The sequence below is a fragment of the Sylvia atricapilla genome, chromosome 21 (assembly GCF_009819655.1).
Source record: "Sylvia atricapilla isolate bSylAtr1 chromosome 21, bSylAtr1.pri, whole genome shotgun sequence".
NCBI classification, from domain to species: domain Eukaryota; kingdom Metazoa; phylum Chordata; class Aves; order Passeriformes; family Sylviidae; genus Sylvia; species Sylvia atricapilla.
Window position 1 is genome coordinate 2,486,251 of NC_089160.1, and position 18,770 is coordinate 2,505,020.

An 18,770-nucleotide genomic window follows, 5' to 3' on the forward strand; every position below is an offset into this window, starting at 1 on the left:
TGCTTCTGCCACAGAAAAAAATGTTGGGAACAACTTACCTTCTGCTAAGGGACAATGTAAGACAGAAAAAAGGTGTCAAAAGAAAATTCTAGAACAGGAACACATGTACTGCTGTCAAGGCAGAGCCACAGCTTGGCCAGGGAGTGAGCTTTACTCTCTATTCTGAGCTGCTCTAGCTCAAAAGTAGCTCTGCCTTCAGTTACATGTCTCAAAGGTATCATTAATTTTTGATATTTCAACTCAAACAAGGCCAATGGGCCTGAGTTTCCATGACACACTCCTGATTCCACTGGGAGACTGAGCAAAATGTAATTGCTGTTGGTCACTGGCTTAATCTGCACTTAGGATGTGCCTGACATTGGCTCTTTGTGTTTCTCTCATTGGGACGCAGTGTTTTTTCCTGCCACTCAGAGGTCTTTTTCTGTTCCTTAGATCAGACAACTCTTTTTCCTCCCCTTGCATTTGCATGCATTCCGTTGAGGATATTTAGATGTGTGAGGATTTGGTTGCCTTTGTATAGCAGGAAGTTCCTGAGTCCTCACTTGCACCGTGCCTGGGGTTTTTTGCAGCAGGGAGAAGAGGTGCTGATCTCACTCGGGGCATTTGATAACTCTGAAAACCTGCTGGCTAACTAGTTATTCATAAATGGCTTGATCTAAGCTGAGAGATTTCTTTACTTCTTTTGAACCATATGCTATCTCAACGGGCCTCTTTTTTGTTTCTTTCTTTCCCTTCAAACTGGCAAGTTGCTGATTTCACACTTCAGTCCTTGTCTGCCTACAAATATGGGAAGTGTATTTCACTGTTGGGAACTCTTAAGTACAAAGCAAACAGGTTCCAGCCATTTTTACCATCATCCTGTGAACTCCACGTCTCCTTTTTGCCCCAGATGCTGTCTGAGGTATTTGGCATGCATCCATCCCTACGGCTTGCAGTCAATTGATTTGCCTCTAAACTTTCCAATCACCTTTCATCACCTTTCCGAGGCTTTGCCCCCCGGGCATGCGAGTCTTTCTTAGGTCAAGGGCCTTGATGACCCCCATTGTGATGGGAACCTTTGGTAATCTAACCTGCTTTTTTTCTGTATTTCCAGCCTGGTCTCCTGAATATCTCTCCCTCGATCCACTCAGGCGCTAATAACCGTGTCTCCTTTCCTTAGGGTCGAGGGCAGCTTTTACATTCCACCCAAAAGGCACCACACTTTGAGATGAGGAATTCAGAAGAGCAAGCAACTACGACAGTTTTACAGCGCCTGCTGCAGGAGCAGCTCCGATACGGGAACCCAAATGACAACCGCAACCTCCTGGCCTTACACCAGCAAGCCACGGGCAATGCTCCCCCTCCTTTCAGCGGCACCGGCGGCCCGGCCTCTCCCAACGAAGGGCTGAGCTCCCAGGACCACCAGCTGGTGACTCATGCTGCCCGCCAGGAGCCCCAGGGCCAGGAGATACAGGTGGACAACAGCATCATGGAGAAGCAGCTGTCGCCTCGGCTGCAGAACAGCGAGGACCTCCCGACCTACGAGGAGGCCAAGGTGCAGTCGCAGTATTTCCGTGGCCAGCCTCACGCCAGCGTCGGCGCCGCCTTCTACGTCACCGGTGTCACCAACCAGAAGATGAGGACCGAAGGGCGGCCCACGGTGCAGCGGGTGAGCCCGGGGAAGGTGCACCAGGACGAGGGGCTGAAGGACCTCAAGCAAGGCCACGTGCGCTCCCTGAGCGAGAGGCTGATGCAGCTGTCCCTGGCCACCAGCGGCGTCAAGGCCCACGCGCCCGTCACCAGCGCGCCGCTGTCCCCGCTGTCCCCTCTGTCCCCTCAGCAGTCCAGCGACCCCTACAAAAATTCCGGCTCCAATGAGTTCTACAAGAACTCGGTGCAGCCCCCTTCCCAGCCCAGCATGAAAGGAATGGAGCAGCGGGGGCCTCCCCCGGAGTATCCCTACAAAAACGTGTCCACCCCGTCTATGAACTGCAAACCTCAGGACTCGGGGCATTTCTATAGTGAGCATCGCATGAGCCAGCAGGGAAGATCTGATGGGCCTATGATGAGGTATCAGCATCCCCCTGAGTATGGCTCAGTCAGGTAAGGCAGACCTTAAAACAAACCCTGTGGCAGCCACGTAGGGAGTGACAATACAAAACCCATCGCCTCCGCTCCTGGGGCAGGTTTTCCTTCAGCAAAGACCCCATCTTCAGTACATGAGATGACACATTGAGTTCAGCTGCAGACTGTCTGTTACCTGCTTCAGTAGCTGGCTAGAGAGGCCTCATCCTTTTTTGCAAAAAAAAAAAAAAAAAGTATCCCAAACAAGCCAACTTGATTTTATGGTATGGGGAAGTTTAATGCTGAGGCTCCAGAGCCTCACAAAAGCTTTGCTACAAAAGCCAGCGTTATGGTGTGATTCATTGTAGAAACTTGCAGTTAGTTACTTATTGTGAGACTGAAGTTGTTCTTTAATTACATCTGCCAGACAAAAGGTTTTTCTTAAAACTAAATCACATAGGAAAGGAGCAAGTGAATGAGAGCAATAATGGTGCAGGTAGCAAAAATCACCTCTGAGCTTCCTGTAGAGTTTTTAAAATTTTATTTTCAGTGGAGTGAAGTGTAAGAGAGGAAAATGGAGGATGCTTTGTGCCTCATCCCAGACTTGCTTGTTCAGCTTTTTGCTCATTTTTGTTGCATCATTTGAAATCTCACCCTGTTCTGGTCCCCTCTGGATAAGGAGCTGGATTTGGCTTGAGCCTAACACTGATGTCCATGTGGGAAGATGAAGTTTTATTAAGGTGGGCTAAAACCCCAGCTTTACTTCCCCTGTTCCCATCCCATCTCTGCCTGACACCAGGTGGTATCTGGTGTGATGATTTTGGCCTCATTTTGGAGCTAAAAGGGGAATTCAGAGGAGCAAGGGGAGGATGTAAATGGAGAGGTTTCTGTGGATTTGTGTTTGCACATTTTGAGGGGAGCATGAAGCAATCAGTCGGTATTTGGGAGCAGAGTCTGAGCTTTAGGGAGTTTGAATCTGCTCAGAACCTTCCTAGCCCTATGAGGAGCTATTTTCAGAGTTTGTCCACCATTGTTTGTGATCTGAAATGACTTCAGCAGCATACAAGCCTGATGAAAAGGCCCTTTGATCTGGCTAAATAAATAATAAAGAGGCCAGGAAAAGGGGAAGTAAAGGGTTTAGGGGGGGGTAACGATTGTAGAAACTCGTTGCAAATGTTTTTGCAGATTCAAAGGCCTCAAACCTCTTTGCACATGGGACAGGGGAAGACCTCCTCAGTGGTTCTGCTGCATCAGAAATACTCCTTATATTATATGCAGTGAGACGTAGCCTGCTCGCTGTTCAAGGGAGAGGTATTTGAAAACACGCCAACAGTCAGCTCCTCTAGACAGGGTGATTTTTGTCTGTATTGGATGGATCCTGGCTGCTTTGAAAGAACATGGTGGGGGGAAGGAGGGGGAGGAGAAAGGTTCAGCTGGCAAGGTTTCCAGTAGGGGAAGCAACTGAAATTTGTCTTCAAAGCACTGGGAATCTAATGAGGTTACTTTTTAACCTAAATAGCTGCGCAGAGGAGAGGTTTCCTTTGCAAGCAAATGCTGGAGCAGTAGAACAATTGCAAGACTAATCCATAAATTACAAAGCAGCGTAGCAAAGGAAAGGAGCGAGTCCTCTATTCCCTTCCCTCTCCCAACAAGCTTTAAGAGAAATTTTCATTTAGACAAGAAAACCTCTGTGTTGCTAAAGGTGCAGCTGGGTGATGGTGTGGGGATTTTAAAGGCAAACAGCTCCGGGCACAGCCTTTTCCTCACATCAGGAGTGTCTTTGCAGTCTCCAGTTTTCCTTTCTGGGGATTCATTCGGATTGGTAAATGTGTGCATTTTTTGAACCGTGCGTCAAGGAAACAAAGCCCCTTCTCTGTGCTCCCGAAGCCACACCCTTTGCTGCGGGTTTTTCCCCTCATTGTTCGGGGGAATTTGAGGGTGACCTAATGATGCGGTTAAATAAAACTCGTTGAGCAAGATAAACATTGGGGAATTCACAGCATTCTCATGCTTCACCCTCCCCAGTCTGGGAAAGGAATGGGCTGTGTGGTGAGTTGAAATCAGTCTGCAAACAGTTCTCCTCACCTGCTCCTGGGCGCTGTGAGTTTGGGAACAGTGGATGTCGGGTTAATGGAAATACCGGGCACGCCGGAGGCATCTCTGCTGGCACTGGGGAATTTTAAAGTTTAGAAGAGGGCTGGCCGAATGTGAAGCTCCAGAGCCTGGTGCTCTCCCGAATACCTCAATTGCACTTTAGCATTGGTGGTGAAAGCAACCCTCCAGTGTAAGAGCAGAGCCTTCCAGGGGCTCCTGTGGCAGCACAGCAAGAGCTGGAGCACCTTTGGGTGCAGAGGAAACCCTGGGTGCAGTTTTGGGTGCAGGGGGAAGCTCCTGTCTGATGGCGTTTTTAGGTGCAGAGGGAGCTCCTGTCTGATGCATTTTTGGGTGCAGAGGGAGCTCCTGTCTGATGCATTTTTGGGTGCAGAGGGAGCTCCTGTCTGATGCAGGTTTAGGTGCTGAGTAGGCTCTTGTCTGATGCATTTTTGGGTGCAGAGGAAGCCCTGTCTGCAGTTTTAGGTGCAGAGGAGGCTCCTTTCTGATACATTTTTGGGTCTCCTGTCTCCTGCAACCCTGGGTGCAGTTTTAGGTGCAGGGGGAAGCTCCTGTCTGATGGCATTTTTAGGTGCAGAGGAGGCTCCTGTCTGATGCATTTTTGGGTGCAGAGGAGACTCCTTTCTGATATATTTTTGGGTCTCCTGTCTGATGCAGGTTTAGGTGCAGAGGAGGCTCCTGTCTGATGCATTTTTAGGTGCAGAGGAAACTCCTTGTCTCTCCGATTCAAGCGCCATCCTCTGTCTGGAGCCCAAGTGCCTGAGCTCCTGCTGTGGTCATTAATCCCATTGACTTGACAGAAAGTTTTTGAGAGGGAGGTCTGCAGAATTTGTCCCATAATTAGTAAATCACTGTGTGCACTTCATTCCCCTGCACAGCATCAAAGTGGGGGCTAATCAGGTATGACTGGGCAGCAGGACAGAAATTCCTGGGTTTGATTTTGGTGTAATGGAATGGAGCCTGCTCCCTCCTGCAGTCAGCATTTCCTGGTTTGTGCAGGGGAAGAGAGGGGAGCTGCAGCTTCTTGAACATGAACCAGGCTGGGAAGGCATTAAAAAACAACAACAACAAAAAAAAAAAACCCTTTTAACGAGCCAGAGACCTTTGCTGATCCCTTCATTCTTCTGCCTTCCCCACTGTGCTGCTGTGCCCACAGAGCTTGTGTGACCCTCTGTGCTGGCAGCCTGACACCCTGATGGCTGCAGCCCTGGCTCTGTCTTCCTGCCTGAAAAGCTGAGCCATAAATCCAGGTTTGTACTTGGCCAGTGTGCAGTGTTCCTCTGCTCCATGCCAGGGAGCAGAAATTCCTGCGTGGTGCACAGAGAAATGGCCCTTAAAGTTATGCTTTCTAACCTAAATACTTCTTGGGGATAATTGCTCTGAGGTTTTTTCCCCCCCCTGCGTTTGGTTTATTCAGGTCTCTGTGACACTGAAGCCAATGGAAGGAGATGGTGTAATTTTGTTGTGTATGTGTTTTGAGAGTCTGCATTTTTTCTCAAGTGGTTGGTTCAGATAAAGTTGTGATTACTGTTGTGGGGTTACCTGAGGTCTCATTCTCTCATGGAGGGAATTTTCTGCTCCCATTTTATCAGCAATACTGCTAAGTGACACTAGTAGTTATTTTTACCTTTACATTTTGCAGTGTAGTATAAAAATCTCGAAAAATCCAAATTGTGTTCATTTACCTTTCTGACTCTCTCAGCCCAAAATTGCTTTACCAGAGAAATAAATTCTTCATTTCTCTTGTTAATATAAAGAAATCCCAGAGCCTTTTTTTTTCCCCCCACAAAATGTATTGTAAGTATTTTATAAGACAAAATTGTAAATAGTACGGTTGCCAAAAAATTCTTTGAATGTGTACGTAAAAGTTTGCATGCAAGATCTTAAAAAGTCTGGTGTCACTGTGAGGTTACTAGGATTTTTAAATATATATTTTTAAAGGCAGGATGTATTAACCCAGCTGTGCTGTCTCATTCTGCTGGGTTTATAAATGCATTTGTGACATTTTGGAAGCCCTAATGCTGTTGGTAATGCCACAGAACTAGAGGCTCCAAGTTCTCATGTTCTAGCTCGAGCCCACAAAATTGGTATAATTTCAAGATTGAGAGGCTTTGGATGTGAGTGCCAGGATGCTGGAATTCTTGGAAATGTATCCTGTTTAGAAATACTCAGCCATGATTTCCTAGAGTTGTTCTTTACAATAGGTGTTTAAAAAAAGGAGCATTACCAGGCACATCAGTTCCACTGTCCCTTCAGAATTAAAGTGCTGCTCTTGTGTTTCTTGGGCATCATGTTGTTCCTTTCCTTGGTGCTCAGGACAGCAAGGTTCTGCCTCTGCGTCTCTGTTGACAGAATAATCAGATGGTTTTTAGTCAAATAGCTCAAATTGTTAACATTGGCATCTAAATCATCCTCGCTAGGCTTATAAGATTAACTCACTGAGACCTGTCTCCCTGAGTAACTGCTCCAGTTTGTTCTCAAATTGGAAAAAAGTGTTTTGTAGGTTGAAAATCTTTTTTTTTTTTGCATCTATGAGGCAGATTGGCAACATATTTCTTTTTGATCTAGCTCCACAGGTCATCAGAGATGAAATGTCACAGCAAGGTTATTCCTTAATTCATTACAGCATCAAAGCAGAGCTGTGGTGATAGGTAAAGAATAAACTCGAGGAGATGAGGGGTTGGTGAGGATGCAAAGTTTTAACTCTGCACACAACTGGGTGAGCTAAGAAAGCAGCTGGAAACCACCTGAGACAAACCAGGTGACCTTGAGCATGGCCTGTGATGGTTTTGCCTCCTTCTTCATTATGAGAACTGTCAAATGAAGTTAATGAAATCAATGCAACAATAAGTAGAGCTGCCCCCCTGGGAGGAGAGGAACCAAATTGCTGCTACTAAACTGAACATTCCTGAGGAAATTAATTGCACATCGCTCTTCTGCGTGACCCTTGAAATCCTTGTGCTGCAAATGATCATTTCTGGGGAAATACAGCTCCTGAAATGATGCTGCAGTTACCACAGTTACCCGAATGTGAGGAGAGAAATAGTAGCTAGAGCAGGGGTTCTTTGTTTTTTCTTAGTTAACAAAGGCTAGATTTGTTTCCCCATTAAGGAATTTGAGCGGGAGCTTGGAGGTTTCTGTGCTGGGAAGCAGAGCAGTGAGACATGAGGGGTGTGATGCAGAAACAGTGAACTCTGTGCTGGGCTGAGAGGTGCTGAGCTCCCCTGCACTGCTGCCACATGTGAGTCATGCCCAGATGTGAGTGCTGGGTACAGGAGTGATTCCTTCTTTCTTGGAGGGCAGGAAGGATGATACTGAGTGTTTGCACTTGGGTTTTGTGTAACCCTTTGGTTCCCAGCTCAGGTTCCTGCTCACTGTGGTCAGTTCCTCCAAGGCTCATGGTGCTGTGGGAATGCTGTGAGCTGCCTTCTCCATCCTCTGCAGGGCAGCAGTCCCTCCTGGGACCACAGGCAGCCAGGGGGGTATTCTGGAGCAGCTCTGGCCAGGTGGAACAACAGTGTGTGCTTTTCCAGCTGCAGGGCTGAACTGCATCCCAAAGGGTGGGAAATTTTATCAGAGCAGCAGGAGTGTTTCAGGACACGCTGAGCTGCCAGGCTGGGTCTGTTCTGGGCTGAGCTCCGTGCTCAAGAGGAGACTGGCTGCAACATGGAGAGGGAGGGACTTCAACTGTTAGAATAAAGAACATCCAGAGAAGTTAAAGGTTGAATGTTTTTGGAGGAGAAAGCAAATCCTGCCTCCTGAGGTCATCCAAGCATGATAAATCCACCCAGTCTTCTCCGAGAGATTTCTGACTTGGCTCATGCAGCAGGAGTTGAGCTGGGGATCTCCAGAGCCTGGGAAATGTGAGAGGGTGTAGCTTGGATTTAGTTCTGTGATGGACTCAGGCACGTTATAGATTGTTAGATGTGTCTCTGATAGCCTGCAGAGGGTATTGTTAGGAGCAGTAAACACACCTCCTGCATAGGACAGGGCAGGTTGGAATGAAAATGCTGCTTCTTGTTATTGGGTTGGTTTTCAGATCCTTTAATTGTCTCATTTGACCAGGCTGCAGTGTGTTGGTTGATATTTCAGAAAGCTCAGATCAGTGGTGCTGGAATACTAACATCAAGCTCAGCCAATGCTTTTAAGTCTCTATGCTGACTTACAGAAGAAAATTCATTTTTTACTTGATGACAGATGGCACATTTAAGGCCAGAACAAAAGAGCCTCTTCCTAGCAGTTCTTAGTTGAGTAGGTTTGTCCACAAAGTGTGAAGAAAAGTTATGAAAATCATTTTAGCCAGTAGTTGTTGATGTACTTTCTCTTACTATTTCTGTAAAAAAATAGTCTCAAGAAGAAACACCTTTGTGCACTTAGAATAAATTTTCTGCTAAAGATTTGATTTTGAAACATTTTAAAATGTTTTTAAGCATTTAAAATGCTTTTTAAGAACACTTATAAAATGGAAGAAAGTCTTTTGTATGGGCAGACCTGTGCACAGGAGCTACACACCTGGTTTTGTGCACCTTCCTCTGCCTGACTGTGATGGAGCCTGTGCCCTCTCTTTTCCAGGCAGAACCCAGAAGTGCAGCTGCAGTTACAACAGAGACCACCTCACCACCACAGCCCGACTTCTTCCTTGACATCCCTGGGATCTTTGACTTTGCTCCAGTCTCCACCACCCTCTAGGCTGTCCCCTTCCCAGCACCAGCAACCTCTGACTCCCAGCCAGGCCGACCCTGGCATCCTGCCACGGACGCAGCAGCCTTTCCTGTCCAACCCAGTCCATCAGGGAGATCTGTACCGACTATGCCAGCCCTTCCTAGGCCCGCAGCAGCAGCAGGGAGACTCCTACTCCGTGATGCCCCGAGCCCAGCAGATCCCTTCCCCCTACCAGCAGATGCAAGTGGATCCTTTTGCCATCGTTTCCAGAGCCCAGCAAATGGTGGAAATCCTGTCGGAGGAGAACCGCTCCCTACGGCAGGAGCTGGATGGGTGCTATGAGAAAGTGGCCCGGCTGCAGAAGGTGGGTGGTGGTGGAATTCAGGCATCCTCCTGTCTCTGGGCTAGGCCCTAATTGAATCATTTAGTCTGCAGCTGCTGGATCCTTTTTTGCTGAAGGGATTGATGATGTACTTTGGAGTCTTTTGTGTGCAGATTGATTAGTCTGTGTCCTGTGCCTTTGGGCATCAGCTTAACTTTGGCAGGAGATGGAATCAAAGCCTTCAGTTTTCTGCTAGCAGTTCATTGACCCTGCTCAAAAGCACATCCTCCTCAGCTGCTGAAGAGGCTGACTGCTTGGCTTGCTTGGCTAACTTAAGGCTTGTCCAGGATAGCAGCAGGTTTCATTTTCCCAAAAAGACTTCAGAGCTGCAGGAAGGGGCTGTTTGGGATGGCACAAGACCACAGCCACTCAAGGAGGCACAGGGGACATTGCTACAAAACTGGTTGGCACCACAGTGTGCAGGGCAAGTAGTGCTGCTATGGCTACCCTAAAGACATTTGGACTGCAGGACTGGGATTAACACTCCTTTTGTCCCTCTCTCAACCCCACATAATTTCCATGAAAACTTAATGTCTTGATTTGGACCCAGCTATTTGCCACCTTTGGCTTTATGGAAGAAGCAGAGTAAAAGATGCTAAAACATTTAAAAGAAAATACCCCTGTGAGACCCATCATTAACGTGCATGTGTGGAGGTGTTTTCATGCTGCCTCACAGAAATAACTCCTTGATGACCAGTGGTTTAAAGCTGGGCAGCAGGTCAGCTTTGCTTTTGCCTTGCAGCTATGGAAAGGCTGATGCCACTTAGCAATGTAGAACTTTGTGGGCTTTGCTGTGCTCTGCACTGAGCACTGTACAGGAAAAAAGTGTGGCTGCTTGTCTTTGAATCCAGGTGACCAGTGTGGCTTTCCACACTCATTATTCCCCATGTTACCTCTTACCAGGGACATGTGTTCGCTTGGGTGTATTTTTTTGGAAGGTTTCTGGCCAGGAAATACTTGAGAGAATTGTTTGACAGCTTCCTGACAGAAGGATACAAATGCACTTCCCTCCACCTCCCTGTTGATCACACTTCCATAGCAAACCATGCCCAGTAAGGACAATTAGGAGAGAATCTCCTGCTCTGGATGATCAGAAAAGCTTTACACTGAAGTCTAAAAGGACAATAATTTTATTGTAAAATTATTCAGCTGCTGGTATTCTTTCTATAGAGGGATTAATCATGAACCTGAGACTTTCTTTTACTTAGTGTATGAGTGTAGGTTTCCCTCAATAAAGAACACTTGAGACAAAGTAATCTGTCTGAGACAATTGTTAGTGAAAAATAGTAAGTGCTTGTTTTCGCTTCCACTGCAGCTGGAAACAGAAATTCAGCAAGTTTCAGAGGCATACAAAAACCTGGAGAAATCCTCCTCTAAGCGGGATGCCCTGGAAAAGGCCATGAGAAACAAACTGGAAGGAGAAATTCGTAGGCTTCATGATTTCAACAGAGATCTAAGAGGTAAATGAAGTAAAATTTCTGTTCTTCAATGCTAGGTGGGTTTTATTGTTTTGTTTACTTGGCAGAACAGAGTTTTGCTGCAGAATTCAGTGTCTGACATGGCTGGAATATGATGGGATACTCAGGTGCATTCAGTAGTCAGAGATTTTAAGCACTTGCTGGAATAATGGAGAAGACAGGTTTAGGAGAGGGCTGTAGTCTTTCATTTCCAGCCTGTTTCTCATTGACAAGAAACATGTGATAAGCCAAATACCATAAACCAGATGCAAGCCTGGAATTCTCTCATGTCTTATATCCTAGAGACAATTTGTACAATTTGTTCAGTTTACACAAATGGAAAGAGGTTTTGCTGACTGCCTAATCCCACACCAGGCACGTTCGCTTTATTTCCTGTCCAGTGACCCTTTTTTGCACTGACATACAAACTGCACAGTGTCTGTTCTTCCTGAAGGTCTTGTCATTCCTTATCAATGTAGGCATCTGGTTTTTTGGATCTCCCTTCCTTTTTCAGAGTGAGATGTTATTGGTGTCTGGTTCTTGCTAAGAGGCTGAGGCAGCACCACGGCTGGCAGCAGAGTGCTGTTGAGTGGTATTTGACCTTACTGGGGGTAAAAGTTTAAGCATTAGTTTGGAAGGTGGAAAACATCTGCAATTTGAGATTTTGAAGGTGCACAAACAGTTTTTTTAAGCTGTAAGTTTAATTTTTTTAAGGAAGCCTTCTGATTGTCCTGCATGCTCTCACTGCCTCATGTCTTTTTAGTAAAACTCCCAGAAATTGTTTTGCATCCAGGAAGTAAAACATGCATTTCCTAGTACTGTGCACAAAGGCCTGCATTAAATAATCTTATCCTTAATAAAACACAGCATGAATATTTCATTCTAATTTTCACAGACTGACACAAATTTCTAGCAGCTTGAAGCAGCAGAGCTGTTAAGCTGTTTTTAGGGTTTTACACTATTCCCTCAAGTCAGAGATTTAATCTCCTGTTAAGATTTGGTGGAGAATTATAAAAGATCTTTTAATTGCATGGTGGGATTTATTTGTGTGGAAAAACCAAAGTAATAAATTGAAAAAATAAACTTCTGTGCTATAGATGTTTAAAATAATTTCTTTGGGACTTTAACCTGCTTTGTCTCATTGAGTGTATTTCCTTAAAAACATAATTAGAAACATTTCAAAAGTGAGTGAATATCAACTTCTGATAGGCTGTGGAATGAGGAGATCTGTTCCCTCAGCATCAGGAATGCCCTGAGCAGATGTAACTTAATGCTTGAAAGTTTTTAATTATTTGGTTTGCTTTTATTGAACATTTTTGCAGAACGCATGGAGACAGCCAACAAGCAGCTGGCGGAGAAGGAGTTTGAGGGGTCTGAAGACAATCGAAAAACCATCTCCCAGCTCTTTGCACAAAGTGAGTTACTCAGGGATTGTGGCTCAGTGGAAAGCTCCAGTCACCCTGGGAAGGAGGACACTGCAGCAGGTTAATTATCAGCACAGAAATCAGGGCAGTGGCAGTCCAAAACTGGCAGTGGAGAAAGGAGGAGGGATTCAAGAATTCCTTTTCTGTCAGTATGTAAAGCCCATCTGATGGGATTTGTTAGAGATTTTGGAGCAAAGGTAATTTGCAGTTAAATTGTAAAATTAGTGTTTACCCCATTATTTACATATTTTATCCACCTATTTTATTCCTTGAAAGCTTTGAAATGAAACCTTCCCAGGCTGACAGGAGTCCTGGCATGAGTTAAGGCCAGTAGGAGAGGAGCCTGGTAGATCTCCTATCTCCTTCCTCTTTAATTTGCCACTGCCCTATCCTGTTCAGCAAAAAATAAAGGGGATGAACACTCCTGCAGTCTGCTGGGCTGGGTGAGGGTCAGGAATTCTGTCCACAGCAGTGGATTTATCACAAGGCAAACCAAAATGACTGGTGTAAAATGCTGCTTTTCCTTTGTTCTGAAATGTCTCGAGGCCGACGGCGCCGGGCCAACTTTTCTCTCATCCCACAGTGTGCTCCACCCTTCTGACAATGCTCACTTTTCTCCAATTGTTATATGAAAAGGTAGTGCAATAAAATTGCAAAACAGAGTTTTTCTGTGGTGTAATAGATGCTGCAGCTACCCTGACAGATTCTGGTGTCCCTCTCTTGTGACATCTTTAGCTTATTCCTTGTGGTTTGCCTTGCGAGCAAATGGCTGTCAGGGAGTGAATTCCAAACTCCTGGTGGCACTGGGAAATCTGGGAGTTTAGTCTGTCCTTCTGCTGGGCGGACACTGAGGTTTATAGGTGGACCCAGAAAGGTGGGGAGGTCAAAGCTTTGGGGCCTCTCTTTTTGGATGAACAAGGAAGCCACGGTGCTGCATTTCATCAGTCCCAGCATTTCTAGGGGTGCTGCAGGCACTTGTCAAGTGAAGCAGTTCTCATTTGGAGAAAAGTCGGCAACAAAACCTCCAAAAGCCTCTCTGCAAGCATTTCCAGATTAATGAACAGCCTGGTAGCACTGACTGATACCTGCTGGCATAATTCCACCCTGTCTCAGTGCAGCTCAGTCTTTGCAGTACAGTTTAATGGGCTCACACTGGCAGCAACTCTTTCCTGGGTGGAGGAGAAATGCTGGGAAAATAGGGGAAAAAAACCCCAAACAAAACAGATGATGGCATTTGTCCTTATGTCCTGGGCTGGCTCTGAGCTGCACTCAGGGTTTGCTCTGCAGAGCTCTGAGTGCTGTTGGTGGACAGGTTTGTTTTGCAACCTGTGTGTGGGCTGTGTTCATTCCCTGGCAGAAGGGAATCTTTAGCTACTCTGTGTTGCTAAAGCTTTGCTCCTGGCTCTTTGCTGGCAGAAGAAAGGGAGTAATTGTGGTCCTGTAAATATAGTTATGCACATGCTTGCACAAACGGGCCTGAGTACTCCACATAGAGTCTGTCCTAACACCCAGCACCTCATTCCTGTTTTTCAAGCCTTCCACTCCTTGTCCTCATTCCTTTGTCGTGGGATATTGGTTTCTGGAATGCAGTTTCTCTGGTGTCATCAGCGCTGGGTGTAGATCACTCCAGGGAGTATTCTGTGGTTGTGTATCCAGCAAGTGGGTTAATGTTATCTTTGGAGCTGCTTGGCTTGAGCTGGGAATGGCAGCATACACAGAGGACATCAGCTCTGTGTTGTGGCTTTGCCTTACACCCCTGTGTGATAATTTCTTCAGTCTCCAATTATTTTTATCCTCTCTGTTTTCTTACGGAGGCAGTGCCCTGTTCCTGCAACACTCAGCATTGCTGCTCCAACAGTGTCCAGCTCTTCCTGGACAGCAGCAGCAGCAAAGGATGAGCTGCTGTGTTTGGGGTGGCAGGTCTGCTCTGAGAAGGGACAGAACTGATGTATGTGCCTCCCTTCTGGCCCAGGGGGTCATTTTTACAGGCAGTAGAGGAAAACTGAGGAGTTCTTCCTGCTCATTTGTTTTCTGACTCCTCTGAATTTATTGCTGGGGGTTCCTCTGAGAAGAGACAGAACCCCCTTCTAGTCTGAGGCGTCAGTGTGGAAAAAAAACCACAAGTTTTTCAGGAACACCAGTCTGCTATCTCTCTCCCCAGCCTGAGATATTAAAATTACTCAGTTTGTTTTCCACTGCTGAAAGCCCAGAGGTGAAGAGATGCCAAGTTTCACTAACTATATGCATAATCACAGCAAATTACCTGAGTAACTGTACTGAGTGATGCACCTTCTATTCCTTCTCACTATCTTTGTGGCACACTGGTGCTTGAAGGTACCCTACTTGTTTTTCAGGATTACAGGTCCTTCTCTTCCTTGAAAGCCATGCCCTTTTATTTTCCCTCTTAGCACTAAATTTGCATTCTTCTTCTTCTGAGAAGCCCCACTGCAATCTTCCCTTCACCTCTGGAGTGAAAGGCTCCTGAAAACTGGGCAGAGACAAGTGCTGTGCATTGATAACTATCACTTTTTTTTTTTTTTTAATCCATAGACAAGGAAACTCAGAGGGAAAAAGAGAAACTGGAAATAGAGCTGGCTGCTGCCCGCTCCACCAACGAGGACCAGCGGAGACACATCGAGATCCGAGACCAGGCCTTGAACAATGCTCAGGCCAAGGTGGTGAAACTGGAGGAGGAGGTAAGGATGCTGAGAGACAGGAGTCAGCAAAAGTGTTTGTGTTCAGCAAAAGTGGCTGCAGGAATGAGTTTGTCTTGTGGAAGTTATAAGGAAATCTGCTTTCTTCAAAGCCTTTTCTATCGGCTTAGCCTTGTGTTGACTAGCTAAACAGATAAGCCACAAATCTCTGTTTCCTTGGGAATGCTTTTGTGTAAGCAGCCATATTTTGTTTTCTTTTTGTTTCAATTTGTAAAAATGGGCTGGAAGTGGAATCTCAGTCCTGGAAACCTGCTGAACTTGGCAGCAATTCAGATCCAGATGGACTTTCAAGTAATATCAGATGAAAGTAGCTTGTCCTCTTGTGGGGACAGTGCAGCTCACTGTATGTGCCCAGCATTTGTAATAAGCTGGGCATGACCTTAGTTGTTTTCTCTCCCTTTCCTCCCAAGAGGGGATAATGCATTTGAGCTGCTTAGTTGGGCAGCTTTCACAGCAGTTTCTTTTGTAGCCTTGTCCCTGCCACTCATGGCTCTCACCTTTGTGCCCATCTGCGTCATGGTGTCCATCCTTTCCTCCTGCCTTCTGCTCTCCTCTCAAAGGCCCCATTTCCCACTCCAGCCTCTGCTTCCTTTACTCCTACTCTTCCTCCTTGGAGAGTCTCAGGAGGAAATCTCCTGGCCAAGCACACTTCCTCACTGCAGGTTTGTTCTCCAACCCTGCCATCTCCCTGGCTACCAGCACTCAGCGTCACCCCCAGCTGGGCACTGTGCCTGTGTCCACCTGAATTTTGCTGCCTTCAGAGACATTTCTCAAACCCTCCCCATGTCTGCTTTTAGTTCTCTGTCCCTTCAGAATCCCATTGTGTCAGCAGAAGAGGAATGATCAAATACCAAGTGAATATCCTCCTCTCCCAGGTGCAGGTGTAGCTCTTTTCTGAGTTTTAGCCTGCTCTTCTCTGAGCCCTTGATAGCCCTCTTCTAAATAACCCTCCCCTGAACCTCCCCATGTCCTTAATTTTTGCACTTCTTTTAATCTCTTCATGGAAGCCTTCCCTCAGTCCCTCTGGACCTGCCCTGGACCTGCTCTGCTCATTCAGGATGTTTTTGTGGCTTTACCTGCTGTCATCCCCTCTTTTAGCTTGGCATGGCTGGCTTGCACTCACTCAGGGGACAGCAGCATGAGGTTATAGGGTAATTTACATGTGACGTGGCTCTCTTTGGCTCTCAAACTATTTTGTCATTGATTCTGCAATGTATCGGGGCTCTTTGGCTTTCATTCAAATTTCAGCTCCTTATTTAAAAGCCTGATGTGTCACTAACTCCAAGTGTGGGACATCCTTGTGATTTCCCTGGAGAACGCTTGGAGTCAGTGTGGATGAGGTGCTCTGATCAGCTGGGCCAGCACACACAGCTTCTGGCTGGGTTGAACCTCTGTCTAGGCACTAATTTTGGCTCCCTCACAGTAAAGTTGAAGGCTTGAGGGTTAATAATAATTGCATGTTTCATTTTCAAAAGACTGCTCTTGCTTTACTGGAAGAATTGGGTTCAGTGCTGTGGCAAAGTATTTCTGCCTAGGTAGAACAGTGAAATAGCTAAGTCACTCTGGGCTAAATTTCATGATGATAGCTTTAAAAACACACACAGGCTGATACAGAGTGGAATGATCTGCATGTGGTCACATGCATCCAACCTTTGCTGGAATCCCAGGGTGTGCAGGAAATGCCACCCTTCCTGCTGGAGATAAATATGGAAGCGTCTCAGTGAGGGAGCAGGAATTAACTCTGCTTTTTCCTAGAGGTGAGAGAGAATAAGGGGAAACAAATGGTAAAGAGTCACTCTTGCAGGTTTCCCAAATCACTTTTTAATGAAATGCTTTAGGATTAGAACGCATTTGTTGCCTCATTAGTGTTGAACTGTGGGAAGTTCTCCAATCCCCAGGGTGTTTGGTAACTCCAAAAGGCAGCCAGGGAGCTGCTCAGAGCTCAGGGCACCTTTAGGAGGGGCTGGGAACACCATTCTGAGTTAGTGGCATTCAGTGGCCAAGAGATATGAACAATTTGTGGATTATTTCTTCTGGCCAGGTTAATCTGAGTGACTAGTCCCTGTAAGTGTCAGGAATTTCCAAACTGGTCCTGCAGAAGAGGGTGGAGTTTCTTGAGCTCAGATTTGGCAGCTACTGTGGCTCAGGGCCTGAGGGGGGGTGCATATTTCAGTTCTTGCCTCCTGTAATGTAGGTTTTCAGCTTTCCTTTTTATCCTTTCCATTTTGACTGCCTATTAAGCAGAGTAACCTTGCCTTGTATGCACCAGATCCTTTATAAAAAAAAAAAAAATCCATTCTAGGGAAAGCTCTAAGCCATATATGACTATAACTGAATTTAAATATTGCATTGGAATTGGAGCTTTAGATTCTTTTCAAAACCCTTGGCTTGAATTGCCAGTCTGGACAAAACCACCCATCTGTAAAATGTAGACACTTGTCTACACCTGTGGAGCTTTGAGGGTTTTATAGATACTGGATTTTAGCATCCAAGTTAGAGTGAAAAGAGAGATAAAGGGATGCTAAATGTGATGGAGAAAGGAATGATCATGGAGATAGTGAAGCAGTTGGATACAAAAGGAAACAGTCACAGAATGCTTCCCCTGTTAGCAGGGGTGAAATGACTCTTCAAATTTAGAACAAGCTGCCATTAAAGTTTTTGATAGTGTGGGGTTTATTTCTGCAAAGTGCAAAATAGGGTGAGTGATCATAAATATTTAAAGCAAACTTAAATGTGTCTACGAACAGAATTGCTAAGTATGTATATGTTTTATATATAATATTTAAACTTTACTACTTCTCTATTCTCCATAAAGATACACAGTTATTAACCCCTAGTTTCACTTCTCTATTTTTGTTCTTCCCCTTTGTAAATGTTCCACAGTTTTGCATAAATCAGCAGCTTACTAAAATTGTTTCTAGTGAACTCTTGGTCTCTGGTTTCTGAAACCAAAACTTCAGATTTTTTTTCATTGCATGTAATGCATTTGACATAAATTGAACATATTTGAGGTAAAATGTATATTGGCTTTAAAATATATATCACAGTCAGAAACAGTTAGTGATAATAACATTTGGAGCTAAAGCAATGAAAAATTCTCATTTTGGGGCTGTGAGGGTCTCAAGGGGGATGGCAGCAGGGTTGTGGCTGCTCACCCAGGATTCAACACACACCTTGAGAGCCTGCAGCAGATGGAGCAGTTGAATTGGACTTTGCTCTGGGGCCAGAGCTGCTGGCTTTGCAGGAAGGACCATCCTGACCCACCTGCCACTGAGTAAATGCTGACTTGCTGCCAGTCCTTACCAGACTTGGAATGCTGCAGGAGGAAGTTTGGTGCCAAATACTTTATCTAACCACAACTGCTGAGTGCAGAGGCTACAAGTGCTACTGCTTTTATTATTTTTTTTCCCCCCTCAAACTTGGTCATTTCTGCTTACCCTATTTAATTTATACCATGGAAGACCACACTTCAACTTCAGAAAAGTTTGTGGGGTTTTTTTATAGTAGTGTAACTTGTACTCCTTTAACCCAGTGCTTTACAAACCACTTTTTTACCGAGTGCCTCAAGGAGACAGAAGAATAGTGACAGCCACCAGGAGGATAAAAATATCTGCTCTTTGCCATCCTCACACACACACACACCTTGCAGGGGGAGGAGGAGACAGATGACCTCTCCAATGGGTAGAAACTGGGTGACAAGGGAGGGGACAAGTTTGAATGAAATACCTTTTCTAAAATTTCTTGCATTTAGAAGTTCAAAGATCCCATCAGGCATCAGAATTCCACATGAAGCAGATACCAGCTGAGATGCTGTGTTCATTTCTCACTGTGCTGTTGTGGAGAGAAAAAAATGCCCTATTTCTGATAACACTGAGGGTTCTGTGTGTGTGGGAAAAGCAAAAATACATTTCCCAATGACATCTACTGCACTTTTTTTGCTGTGAGACAGTTTCAGAACAGAGCTCTGGTGTGTATG

At 45.6% G+C, this 18,770-nt stretch overlaps 1 protein-coding gene across 2 annotated transcripts in view; it reads left to right on the top strand.

Annotated features, from left to right (window-relative positions):
- AMOT (angiomotin) overlaps window positions 1–18,770 on the top strand; it is a 61,410-nt gene that overhangs the window by 26,040 nt on the left and 16,600 nt on the right. For both annotated transcript variants that reach the window (XM_066333932.1, XM_066333931.1), the window contains exons 3-7: window positions 1,160–2,082; window positions 8,728–9,181; window positions 10,515–10,659; window positions 11,979–12,071; window positions 14,631–14,776. In XM_066333932.1, the coding sequence (XP_066190029.1) occupies window positions 1,208–2,082; window positions 8,728–9,181; window positions 10,515–10,659; window positions 11,979–12,071; window positions 14,631–14,776 (1,713 nt within the window). In that variant the 5' untranslated portion in view covers window positions 1,160–1,207. The remainder of the gene's footprint in view (window positions 1–1,159; window positions 2,083–8,727; window positions 9,182–10,514; window positions 10,660–11,978; window positions 12,072–14,630; window positions 14,777–18,770) is intronic.